The sequence below is a fragment of the Henningerozyma blattae genome, chromosome 8 (assembly GCF_000315915.1).
Source record: "Henningerozyma blattae CBS 6284 chromosome 8, complete genome".
Classification (NCBI taxonomy): domain Eukaryota; kingdom Fungi; phylum Ascomycota; class Saccharomycetes; order Saccharomycetales; family Saccharomycetaceae; genus Henningerozyma; species Henningerozyma blattae.
The window spans coordinates 857,770-870,757 of NC_020192.1; the positions used below are offsets into that span (position 1 = coordinate 857,770).

A 12,988-nucleotide genomic window follows, 5' to 3' on the forward strand; every position below is an offset into this window, starting at 1 on the left:
ATAAAAATGGGTTAAAATTATACAAAGCTCAAGAATTTCTTATTAGGTATATAAACAGTATAGACAGAATATGTGATTCAATAGTTTCAGATTAGTGTAACATTTTGCAGTTTAAATGGAATAATGACAATAAAATAAGCAGAATATGAGTAGAAAAATTGGAAAAGAATATATAGCAAGATTCATTATTTGAGACTTTTAATTAGTATATTGATTATTCAACGTAGCACCTTGCATCAATGGCATTGAACTATCACCAGAAGGCCTTTCTAATACCGGACTTAACATATTACTTAGATCAGGGTTGGAAGATTGCTTATTCTTAAAAGCCACTGCCGCTTTTGCAATATTTAATCTTTTAATAATTCTTTTCTTCTGTAAAGCAATTGGCACATAGGGGATATAACCTAATTGTTCTTCTATCATCAACATCTTAATTATAATGATAAATGCTGCCCAATAGAACATGTAGGAGATAACAGAGCCGTAAGTAGCACTATTGGTCCAACCAAATATAGCAGTAAAAATCATCCAAGCACCATCTCTTTCTCCATTACAACAGTTGACGTGCCAAACTGACCTTGAAATATCATAAGAACCTGGCCCATTACCAACTTCACTCATGTCTTGACCACCACATTTATTTACATAATCTTGAACTTCTAATTGCCAAACTCCCTTGGAAAACAGCCCAGCTGCAATTATATAAAGAAAACATGTAGCCATTATCAAACAGATCTTTAATGAGACAGATTTTGAATATTGAAAGAAGAAATACCCAAAGATACCACTTAAAGTAGCACCTGAAAGCATGGATAATGGGATAGATGTTAAAGGTTGATCAATACCGATACCACCAATATATACCATAGCTTCTAATCCTTCTCTTAAAGCAGTGATAAATGGCAAGATAAAAAAGGCGTATTTTTCACTAAATTTAACTGCATCAGCAGTTTGTTCACGAGTAGGTAATAATCTATTATTGCTAGCATCATTACTGTTAGCATTACTATTATTATTTGAATAATTGTGGGAATAAATAATTGAGGCAAGTTTAATTCTGAATTTTTCTCTTAATTTCCCCATTCTCAAGAAGAATAAGCCCATAATTGAAATTATAACAGATGCAACCAAACTCAGGATACCTTCGTAATAATGCTCACTCATACTCCAAAGATCAGTACCAACATAATAAAAGATCAAAATGATTAAGAATCCAAGGAGCATACAAACAAGGATCCCAGCACCACCACCGGCCAGAATTTGTAACTTCAATCTCTTGTATAATTTCATATTGTTTTGAGAATTCATGTTAGAGACTGCATTTGCCCCATTTTCAGACACGGGAATTCTCGAGTCATCTTCCAATAAAGCCCCTGGGTGATCAAAGATCTCTTCCTCTTCCTCAACGTTGAAGCGAGAGTCATCATCACCATTACGATTTGCTTGACGTTCAATCAACTGAGGTTCTCTCGAAAGCAGACTTGGCACAGCCGTACGGACCGTTTCCATGCCAATAGAATTGCCCATAGAAGGCGGGGCACTCTCATTCATTTCATTCTCATGAATTGAAAGACCTTGCTTGACAATACTTAATAAAATACTGATGATCACCACAATTTCAAGGGATTCTCTTAAAAAGATGAAAAAGATTTGGAAAGAAAAATATTTTTCAAAGTTGGACGCAGATTGTACTGCTGAAATAACGGTATTTGGATCGACATTGGCGTTATGTTTCATGGTAATTATTATTATTATTCAAAAACCTTCTCTAAAGGCGTTAATCATGTACCCTGATATATTTTAATGAATAATTAATTCATGGGATCTTTTTTTCTATTAAATACACCTTTTTTTTTATGCATCTGCTTTTTTAGGTGGATCTCATCACTTTTCCGGGTGCGATTGGCAAAGCGCCAGACGACGCAAATTAATTACTGACATGCCATAAAGTAATTATAATGCAATCATCTTTTCTTCATTGTCTTGGGGTTAATAGTCATTGACATCTTCTCTAAACTTTTCATATCTCTGAAATAACGGAAAAATAACCATAACATCCCAATGACTCCTACAGTCACAACCAAACCAAATCCAACACTAGTTTCTTCTATAAAATTTTCCAAATTCATACCGTAGATAGAACCAACAAAAATGATACTCCCCATTGACAGCATTCCAATTCCGAATTTGATACCTAATAACATCAACTGGTTACGGTTAGAATCCAAAATGATGTTGATGATTTCTTCTGTGGTTTTGACATTTGAAATTGCACTTTCCACATGTTGAACAATTTCATCTAATCTACTGTAATATGTCTCAATTAACATTTCAATCTCTTCATGATCTTCACCACATCTTTCATGACCATTCAATCTATCAGTGATATATAAGCTACATAACATTTCTTCATCTTCTAAGAGATCGTTCAACATATCACGAACTAAGATGCTTTTCTTATGAAATACAGTCAATTTTTTGCTACGTGATAATAAAAAACGTAATTTCCCCCTAGTAATACTATATTCAAGGTCTTCTAAAATGCTATTACAAACTGCTAGTAAAACTTTCATCTCACTTGTTAAATTTGTAAGAGCAAATAAGAATATCGACTCTAAAGCACGTAGTTCGTAGGGCAAAGGATCTTGCGTGATTTCATTACTTGTAGACTCATTTCGAAGTTTTGTTTGAAGATCAGATAGGAAAGCTCGATGGGCTTCAGAATTTAATGGGATACCATTACCAACTGAATCGAATAATATGACCATATCAGGCTTGATTAAAGCCCTAATTGTTAATAAACTTATTAAAATAGTATTCTTACGGACTAGTATCGTGGGGACTAAATCAGTTCTCTTGGATTTTTCAAATTTTCTGAAATCTCTTGGTAAAAGTCCATGCAATGATACAAGATCTTCCCTCTTAATATCTACTGGTATTGGAGTTTTTTTACCCATGGAATCAAACACAGTACAACGGATGGTTGCTGTACTATATTGGAAGATTGAATTATTTCTTTGAATGATATTTTTCTGTAGAAGTAAGGCCGGTGTATCCATATTTCTTAACAATGATGATGGGGGAGTTATCTTTGAATTTGTATCGTTGATTTGTTGCAATTTTTTTTTAACTGAATCAAATTGATCATCGTTTGAATTATTTTGCTTATAATTATGAGTTCTTCGTAATAACCGTTTATGTGATTTCCATTGAGAATAAAACACCCTATTTTGACGAGATATTACTGTAGAACTATAGGTACTAAACAAGTTAATGGTCTTTGACCCCCACGTGACCATTTAGAATGTAAATAAGATTCAATAATGCTTACTGTGTTTTTTTTTTTTCTCAAGATCGTTAAAGTTCTTACGTTCAGGGTCTTTTACTAGGCCATCTAATTTTTTTTTCAAAAGCGACAATTCATCGTAATTTTAATTTATCTTTAAAAAGTGATAATCGTTTGTTAGGAAGAATAAACAAAAAAAACTGAAAGACAATCTGGAAAAAAATAATGACGAGTACATATATTTAATTAGAATAAATAAAGAAGGTTTAGTCATATAATTATTTAATAGGAATTTATATATATGGATTGTAAAAAAAAGGTCTCTAATGGTTCTAATAATTATAATTTACAACAGGTGGTAACATATTTTGAACATTAAAGAATTTAGTGTTACAGAAGAAACTTGGTTCCCATGTATCATCCTCATGAGGATCACAAGTACACTCATTTTGTAATCTAATAGCAGCTTCAGCTGGGCAGGAAGTGAATGGTAAATGTGAATAACCCATACCTTCAAAAAAATGAACTTCTGATTTATCCAATAGTACTGAAGCGGCGATCGAATGAATTGGAGCATCACCCCATCTTTCATAGTAAAATCCACCTTTGCTATCTAAATATTTGAAGTAATCTTGATATTGTTTTGATCTGAAGAAATCCAGAGATCCAACTTCAAAATTAGACCAGAAATGACACAAATTGTAAGTTTTTCCCTCGTCATCTGATATAAATTTCATTAAGTTATTTTTACTAACATGTTCAGGATGCTTTTCCATAAATTCCTTCGTAGATTGCCATAAAGTAGGGATAGTTTCTGGATATTCATGTAATGATAATATAAACCCATATTTCTTCTTATTAACTCTTAAGAATTTGAAAAGATCATATTGAACTTTACAATGAACCTTGACATCATGATCCACTCTCCAAAAATACTTGTATTCTTTCAATAATGGATGATTGTAAACCAGTCCTGCTTGGAAACGACACATATGTCTATATGGTACAGAATCAGCATATAATGCGTTTACCGCTGTTAATTTTTCAAACCCCCTCTTCATAACACCTTCATCAATCCAATCTGGTAACCCCCAATATTCCTGAGATAATTTAGCATAACGTGTTTTCCCTGATGCTAATGCACTCGTGACTTCTACAAATTCCTTAGTAAAAGCATTATCATTGAAAAATACCCAATCATAATGATATCTATTATTAAATTTTTCTTCAATATTTCTAATTGTTTCTGTCAATTCAAATAAATCTTCATTTCTGCACAAGGTGATAAACACACCCTTTTCATTAGCACCATCATCCTTTGGATGTGTAATATGTTGCTGGATATCTGTCACAGGAATCTTATAACCTCTAGTGCCTAGTGCTGTTCTAATAACCGGATCATAATGTGAACCACCCCAAGTATAATAAATACAAAATATAAAAAGACAGATACCACTGATAATTAATCTTTGCATAGGGGTCAAATCATCATAAATGTCCTCTAATTTTAATTTAATATCTCTCAACTTCCTCAAAGCAAGGGTTGAAAAATTACGTGATTTGGGTAGAAATTTTTTAGATTTTTTTTCATCTTCATATTCTGTGGGCAGACCTTGTTCAACATCAGGTTTAGCATAAAGATTCACTCTCATGCTCTCTTTCACCATTGCTATTATGGTGTCTGAAAATTTAACCGCTATTATACATATAAATATACATCTCTATATAGTTTGTTATTTACTTTGTAGTGTTTTCTTTAAAATACGAAATTTCCAGGGTCGTATTCAATCTGGAAAAGCGCTTTAGAACTAGCTAGTTTTTCAAGAAATTCTTGAGAAATACATGAAAATAGAACAGATCTGTTCCTGGTTCCTAAACTCAATGTAAATATTGAAACTGGCTTTAGTCTTTGTAATTTAGGTCTTTATCACAACCTGTACAAAATAAATTTTATTGACTATACCTAGAAACTTTTACTATTTTTAATGTCTATTTGGATGACGTGTTAAAAAAAATAATAAAAAACTAAAAAAAGGACAAAAAACATATCTTGCCAACAGCATTGGGAAAATACTGGAGAAAAAGTTGCTTGTAATACGATAAATCAAGTAACAAATACGAACAATCGTTTAAAAAAGGTAAGTATATACAAGTTTTTTATACTTATTTTATATGTTCTAGATTTTGCATCTCAAATTAAAGAAAAATATGTCACAAAATAATATTCGTACTGAAGTCGAAAATGCCTGTAACTTAGAAGGCCAACCATTGTCTAAACTTTCGATCGAGGATATTGTGAATAAATATGTGGATAGTGAAACTAGACAAGGTAATCCTAGATTATATGAGACTTTATTACTTGAACAAAATCAGCTAGATTTCCAAACAAAATTCCTCAAAGATCATAGCCATATCATCACATTACCAAATAGAAATAACTTAAATATTCGTAGCTGTAATAATGTAGGATCAGAGGTTCTTACTAATAAACCAATATATGTGTTTTTGCCAGGATTAGGTGGCTCATTAGACCAATATGAGCCACTTTTAAGATTGATGGATATATTGAATGAAAAATTTATAGGGTTTGATTTACCTGGGTTTGGTGGTAGTGAAGAAGATACATCTGAAGGGGGATATAATATGATTAAAGTTTGCCATATCATTAATGAAGCATTACAGTCAATTATTACTCAAAATTATTCAACTCGGGATACCATTGAACTGAGACTTGTAGGTCATTCAATGGGGTGCTATCTTGTATTACATTTTTTCAATAGTTTTCAGACTAAAACTGAATACAAAATCTCTCAATTGATATTGACGTCACCCCCAAAGAAGAAAATTGAACCATTAGATAAAAATAATAGATTAAATCAATTTGGGCTACAGCTATTATACAAATTACCAATAATCCAAGATTTTTATAGAAGTTGGTTTGATCAACCAAAAGGATTGAAAAGTGTTGGAATTGCTAATTTCTTCTATGATACTAAGGAAGATACAAATAATTTGAGTAGATTATATCGTAAATTATGGCAATTCTACAATAATTTACGAGTTAAAAGTAGCAGTATTGCCGGATATTTACTTGGATGGGAAGACCTACCATGGGATGAACTTAATGATAATTTAAGTACAATCGACAAGATTAAGATAATAATTATTAGTGGTAATGAAGATTATATATCACCTATCAAAGATGTGATCGAATTTCAAAATAGTTTCCGAGATATTGAAAATGTTCAATTAATATGTATAGATAACTGTGGGCATAATTTATGCTTTGATAAACCAGAAGTTGTTTGTAAAATTTTACAGGATATTGCTACCAATACGATATAAAATTACTAAGACGCAAGTAAGTATAGGGGTATATAAGATGTATAATTTGAAAATAACTATATAAAAAATAAATGGTATATAATAACTTAGTGTTTCTAATGGAATATGCTAGAAAATAATAAAATGTGAAGCTGTGGAACAAAAAAATAGTAACAAAACCAAAATAAAATAAAACGGGTAAATAAAAAAAATAAATGCATAGTATATGATGTGCGATAGTATAACAATGTATAAGTAATGACGGCGTAAGCTACACATGCCCTCACACACATAAACACTCATATTAAACAATAATAGTTGTAATTGGCATAAAAATATGATAAAAAGAGGCCACAAAATAAAAAAAAACAGTAACAGCTAGGAATGAAAAGAATATAAAATAGATCATAATTAGATGGTCATTAAATAATTGTTACCACCTAAATTTCTTCTTAAGTCATCACTCATCAATTCTTTAATTCTACTCAATATTCTTCTTGTAGATCTATCGATTTTCCGGTGAGCAGATATTTCAAAATCACGTCTTTGTCTATTACATAATTTGACGATTAAGACATATTTTAAATTATCGATTTTTTTAATTTCAATTCTTGTACGATGAGAAGAATTGACGACAATCAATTGGAATTCTATAGTTTGTTTTTCTGAATTTGAATCTGAATTACAGTTATTTGATTCGTTAGAAGTGGAAGATGTTGGTAATGCAATTTGTCTATCAAAACTAATATTGAATTTTTCTGACGATTCAATAATATCTGTAGATCTATATTTACTATTATGCTTTGAATTCTTCTTTTGTAAATATTTCAATAATTGTAAATGATTTAAAGGATCCCTTGCTCTTTTAATGCTAAATAAATCTTCTAAATCCAAATCATCCAAATTTTCTAATTCATCTAAAACGATCAACGCTATAAAATCGATAAAATGACCCTTTGTAGCCCAGTTAAGATGCCTGTTCAATCCCGATTTTTTAAAATTGAAATATTTATCATTGGTAATCGATAAATTATCATTATTATCCAAATAAGAATAATTTTCCAAAACTGAAGAAGAATTCGAAGTTAAATTTAATAATTGGTTAAAGATAAAATTTTTGATTATCAGAGATCTACACCAAACGGTACTTTCAATATGAATGTTTTGTAAAGAATTTAAAGAATTGATAGAATTGAAAATATCATTACCTGTTAATTTCTCCAAGATATAAGGAGGAGTGACATTTTGAGTGTTTGATGTCATGATAGCGGAAGTGGAGATAGAACGTTTATTCACAGGGGAGATTGTAAATGAACTGGAAACATGAGTAGATTTAATCCAACGTTCTGGCGAAGTTTGTTCTAAACTTGCGTTTGAATTTCTTCTCATAGTGGTGGGAGTGGTTAAAAGATTTTTATGCTTGTTCATATATGAAGTATTAATCTTTTCATAATAATCATAATCTTTGGAAGAATCAGTTAAATAGATGACATCCAAATTTCTTAAATTGTTTAATTTCTTCAAAGTGGAGGTTGATTGTTCAAATTCTCTTAAAGTTGGTAAAGAAGATTGAGAATCTTTAGTCATTGCATCATTTGTTGGTTTAATATTTCTTTTAGAGACAATTCTAAAATCATTAGCTAAAGCCACGTTTGACAGATTCAAATTAATTAAATTTGGACAAGATTGTAATAAGTGAAGGATATAACCTACTGGGATATCACAATAGGAAGCATACTTCAATAAATATTTATTACAATAAGGATGAGCTGTAGAATTACTATTACTATTATTGATATTTGTTGATACTGAAGATCTTCTTGAACTGGCACTATGAGCTCTAGCCCTTGTTGAAACTGTAGTGGCAGTAGTAGTAGTAATTGCTGTTGCAGTTGTAGAGATGGAACTATTTCTTGAACGAGTAGCATGAGATGATCTAGTGGAACGAGAATTTGGTGGGGAATTCGAACGAGAATTACTAAAAGTGGATGATTGAGTCAATACAGGACTTGGCATTGGAGAAGATAGTTGTTTGTTCTTTTGATATTTATTTTTCAAAGTAGATCTTAAATTGGACCAAGTTTTGGAAGTATTTGAAGTCAGACTCGAACTGCTTGTAGTTTTCGATAATGGTGTAGTGTTTGAGATTGATCTTTTTAAAGGGGTATTGCTATTGTTTGGAGTTGTAGGAGAAACAGAAGAGGGAGAAGAGGAAGAAGGAGTGGCTGAACCCAAGATATTTTCTGAATGTGAGATTGAAGGATGTAATGAGGACATGAAGGATGTGACTGAAGAAGATCTATTCCTCTTTGGGGTGGATGAGTTTGAAGTTGAATTCGATACAGAAGAGTTGTTTGTATTGGAAGACACACGTTTCAAATTCATTGTGTTCAAAAGTGGAGAACTATACAATGGATCAGTACGGAGTCTCCAATCTCTCCAACCCGCATAAGCAATATCGTTATCTATTTTCAAATTTGCAGAAGATGACGCAACATTAGTAGATGAGTTGGAATTTGCGGAATTGATTGGTGATAATTCATCATCTGAAGTAATTGGGGTAGTGACAGCAGAGGAGGTAGTGACTAGACCTGGTTTCAAAGATGATAAATCCAATGTTTTAACTAATAACCCGTTTTCAGGATTCTGTCTTATAGAAGTGACGAATTGTGCCAATCTATAAGTTGAATTAAATTTGGGATATTGATAAAGTACCAGTTTTGTGGATGTATAGAAGTTCTTATTGATCGATAATAATGCCAACAATACCTTTTGAGAGCCATTATTATGTCTGTCGATCATTTGAATAACATTAACAAGGATCTCCACAGGTAGATCATTAATTGTCTTGAAAGGGTCATCTCTTTGTAGTTTACGGAAAGTCAATTTCGGATGGGAAACAACAGCCGACGTTCCAGAACAGGAAACTATCTCCGAGGGGTTTGAAATTGAAGTTGAAAGTGGTTTTGTCGAGGATTGAACCGGAGACTGAGCCGTTAAAGAGGCTGATGACTTTGAGGAAAATAAGGAAAAACTATCCGAGTCTAGATGGATGGATGACAGATCAGCTTTGAGTTTCTTCTTGATAACTTTGGACGATGTAGAGATTAATGAGGAGTATTTCTGTTTCTTTAACTTGACCGGCGATACAGGCTTAATAAGAAGACTGCTCGAGGAATCCAATGCTGGAGAATGTCTCATCACAGTATCTGTAGAAGTCAACGATACTGCTGGTGAGGCGGTTCTTGCAATATGGCCCTCTTCATCATCTGTATCTAACAAGAAAGATGCATGTAATCTAGAATTGGACTGTTGAGATTCAGAATATAGTTGTTCAAAGACAGAAGTACCGTAGCGGTGATAATTATTACCGACGATCGTAATGCTCGAGGAAGAAAGGTTTGCAGTGCTCATCTGCTGTATGGAGGTAGAGAAAGAACTAAAAAAAATTCACTTGGGCGTTGAGCTAGTAGGTTTCAATAGCGAATTTATAACCAATATCGTTTCTCTTATGAAGAGATCTACAAAAACTAATAGAAATTTTTAACTTATTGTTTAAGACTTGGCACTCTGCTTCTATCAAATATTTATATATTTATATGTATAAAGATAGATAAATGATCATAAGCCCATAGACGAATGCAGAATAGTAAGCACGGTTGGGGCACGGGCGAGAGAGTCTGGAAAAGGAAACTGTTTTATAGTACACCCCGCTTACAGCTGCGGAGGTATTTTCCTTTCTGGGCAATGCGGGGCCCCCTCGAGGGCATTCTGTTTTGGGACATCCACGTGATGAGTTGCAGTTTTGGGGTGTGTTATCTGATTTGGGCAATTGACCAAACATCATAAAGACCCCACTTCTGGAAACGGAAGTTATCTGTTATTGGTATTGCTGAAAATGGAAGTATAACTGGCGGGCGCGTGTCCTAAAATAGAATAAAGGTTTTTCGTTTCTTTTTTCTATTTTTCTGTTTTTCTGTTTTTCTGTTTTTCTTTTTTTTTGTTTTTACTTTTTTGGGGGACTAGGTTCCTGTGTTCGAACCCTAGAGGAGGTATTTGCCTGGATCTTGTCACGTGAAACCCGGGAGATAGTGAGAAAATAACAAAGAAGAATGTTTGCAGGGAATGTATGAGTCTTCGGGTGAGAGTGGCCCGAAACAATATTATAGACTATATGGGATTTAGGCAAAAAAAGGAAAGAAGAGAAAGAACGGAATAGAGAACAGAGAAACAATGAGAGAGGGGACTATTTTTAGAAGGCAAATTGGGTTTCACCAACGGTATAGTATAATTAATGTTTAATGTAGCTACAACAACTGTCAAGTCAATGTAGAGTCGACTAGACTTGGCAAATAGAAATACTTGTACTAACGCAGTGAGGCTGTGCCTGAAGGAACATTCCCATTCTTACTTATAAGTACACTGTTTTTACAAGGTATAGGTCAATAAAAGAATTGTAGGTGTAAAAGCAAAAGTAAAGGTAAAGGTAAAGGAAAAAAAATACATAAAGGATATTATGACGAATTCAAACAATACAAAAATCAACCTCAAGATTCTGGAACCTACTAATCATGTTGCCTCTTGGCCCGAAATCCAGACTATTATCAAATCGGGACAATTACCAGAATTAAGGAGAACCCCTGAATGTAATGACAAGTATCAATTGTTTAAAAAAAACTTAGCTTCACGAAATGTATCGGTGGCTCAACATATGCTGAATCAACTTGGTTGGAATATGGACGAAAATAATAGGTTGAATCAAACTGGGTTCCCGGACTTGGAATCTAAAGTTAAAGCTTCGTTTGCGTCTCGTGAGTCATTCAAAATCTTACAGAACGACTTCCCTTACAGTTATGACCCCCAAATTGTACATCTCTTGATTTGGTCTAAGATCAAACTACCCATCTATAAGGATGAATCGATTAATTTGAAAAATGAGGAATTGAATTCCAAGATCAATAGATTTTTGAAATTAAATATGGAAGGGAGAGAAAATGTGATTGATTACGATTGGTTTATTAATTATACAGTTTTACAAAGTATTGAAGCTGTTTCACATATTCATTTGTTGGTATATTTGAAAGATGTTGAATCGTTTGATTTGAAAGCGTTCAGCACCTCCTTCATTCCTTTATCAGATTAGTTCATAGTTGTAGTTTTTTTGCTTTATATATATATATATATATTTGAACTCAGCGGGTATCGGTTTTTTTCTTTTCATATTTTTCCTAGTTAAAAGTTATTTCCCCCTTTTGGCCACATTTTCGCTATTTCCCTTTTAGGAGAAAATTTTTCATCATGAAAAATTAAATATAAATCGATGAGCTGCTAATAATGCATACATAGTTACATATATATATACATACATTATAAAATGTTTGTATATTAGAATGATTCGAAAATAAACTCTATCAGATCAAAATGCAATTAAGAAGCACTACTATATTAGCTTCTGAAAGAATCCTTTCTAATGGTTTGATAGATGAATCTAAAGAAAAAGTGAAAAAGACTAAACCTATAAGACAAACAAAGAATAAAGTTTTGAAACAAAGACAAAATCAAAAAAAAAAATTAGTAGATTCCATACAAACTTCTAAAACAGAAAAAACTAAAGTAGAAAAACTTAAAGTAGAAAAACTTAAAGTAGAAAAACTTAAAGTTGAAAAACCAAAATTAGAAAAACCTAAACCAATTATAAGAGATATTCCTCATTTACAGCGACCTTCATATCATACAACTCATATTCAACGACATCTACCTGAAGTACAAAAAAACATCATCGCTAACATTCCAAGGACTATTGAAGCAATAGATTCACATTTGTCACGGTTCTATTCTGGTAATAACATACCGGCGTACCTTGATACATCACAATTAGAATTGATTAGATTACCATCAGATTCTTATTATTATAATAATATTCAATCAGAATTATCCACCTTATTTAATATATTATTTCAAGATTCAATATCTCTAGATACAAATGTTCCAAATACGTCTAATTACAATCAAAAATTTCGTTTCAATTCATTACCAAAAGGTCAGATAAATATAGATTCGATTTCAAATCATTATAACATCGATTTATTACAATTATCTAGTTTATTTAATCTTTCAAATAATGAATCAATCACCGATAATAATTCAACAACTATAAACCCAATGAATATACCAATTCAACAAAAATATAAAAATGAAATCAAGTCGATTAATAGAAAATTAGATAAACCTCTAATTAAAGAAAAAAATAACAATTTAATTTGGCCAGATAAATTATATTCTTTAAAACAAAAACAAAAAAAATTGACAAGTAATAATAATACTTCCATTAAAAATCCAATCTCCGATGAAAATATTCCCTTCTTATCATAAATT

At 32.0% G+C, this 12,988-nt stretch overlaps 7 protein-coding genes across 7 annotated transcripts; 3 read left to right on the forward strand and 4 right to left on the reverse strand.

Moving 5' to 3' along the window:
• Positions 1 to 198: 198 nt before the first annotated feature.
• On the reverse strand, positions 199 to 1,740 carry FTH1 (Fth1p; the record flags this gene model as incomplete). Its single annotated transcript, XM_004182103.1, has 1 exon — positions 199 to 1,740. The coding sequence occupies one exon, from the start codon at positions 1,738 to 1,740 to the stop codon at positions 199 to 201; it is 1,542 nt and encodes a 513-aa protein (XP_004182151.1).
• A 227-nt stretch (positions 1,741 to 1,967) lies between these two features.
• Positions 1,968 to 3,302, reverse strand: MFM1 (Mfm1p; the record flags this gene model as incomplete). The annotated part of the gene is made up of 1 exon (XM_004182104.1): positions 1,968 to 3,302. The coding sequence occupies one exon, from the start codon at positions 3,300 to 3,302 to the stop codon at positions 1,968 to 1,970; it is 1,335 nt and encodes a 444-aa protein (XP_004182152.1).
• Positions 3,303 to 3,621: 319 nt separating this feature from the next.
• On the reverse strand, positions 3,622 to 4,956 carry TBLA0H03530 (mannosyltransferase KTR3; the record flags this gene model as incomplete). Its single annotated transcript, XM_004182105.1, has 1 exon — positions 3,622 to 4,956. One exon carries the CDS (start codon positions 4,954 to 4,956, stop codon positions 3,622 to 3,624), a length of 1,335 nt encoding a protein of 444 aa, XP_004182153.1.
• A 541-nt stretch (positions 4,957 to 5,497) lies between these two features.
• On the forward strand, positions 5,498 to 6,634 carry LDH1 (triacylglycerol lipase; the record flags this gene model as incomplete). Its single annotated transcript, XM_004182106.1, has 1 exon — positions 5,498 to 6,634. The coding sequence occupies one exon, from the start codon at positions 5,498 to 5,500 to the stop codon at positions 6,632 to 6,634; it is 1,137 nt and encodes a 378-aa protein (XP_004182154.1).
• Positions 6,635 to 7,024: 390 nt separating this feature from the next.
• On the reverse strand, positions 7,025 to 10,027 carry COS111 (Cos111p; the record flags this gene model as incomplete). The annotated part of the gene is made up of 1 exon (XM_004182107.1): positions 7,025 to 10,027. One exon carries the CDS (start codon positions 10,025 to 10,027, stop codon positions 7,025 to 7,027), a length of 3,003 nt encoding a protein of 1,000 aa, XP_004182155.1.
• A 1,102-nt stretch (positions 10,028 to 11,129) lies between these two features.
• On the forward strand, positions 11,130 to 11,756 carry HTC1 (Htc1p; the record flags this gene model as incomplete). The annotated part of the gene is made up of 1 exon (XM_004182108.1): positions 11,130 to 11,756. The coding sequence occupies one exon, from the start codon at positions 11,130 to 11,132 to the stop codon at positions 11,754 to 11,756; it is 627 nt and encodes a 208-aa protein (XP_004182156.1).
• Positions 11,757 to 12,034: 278 nt separating this feature from the next.
• Positions 12,035 to 12,985, forward strand: TBLA0H03565 (uncharacterized protein; the record flags this gene model as incomplete). Its single annotated transcript, XM_004182109.1, has 1 exon — positions 12,035 to 12,985. The coding sequence occupies one exon, from the start codon at positions 12,035 to 12,037 to the stop codon at positions 12,983 to 12,985; it is 951 nt and encodes a 316-aa protein (XP_004182157.1).
• Between the last annotated feature and the right edge of the window lie 3 nt (positions 12,986 to 12,988).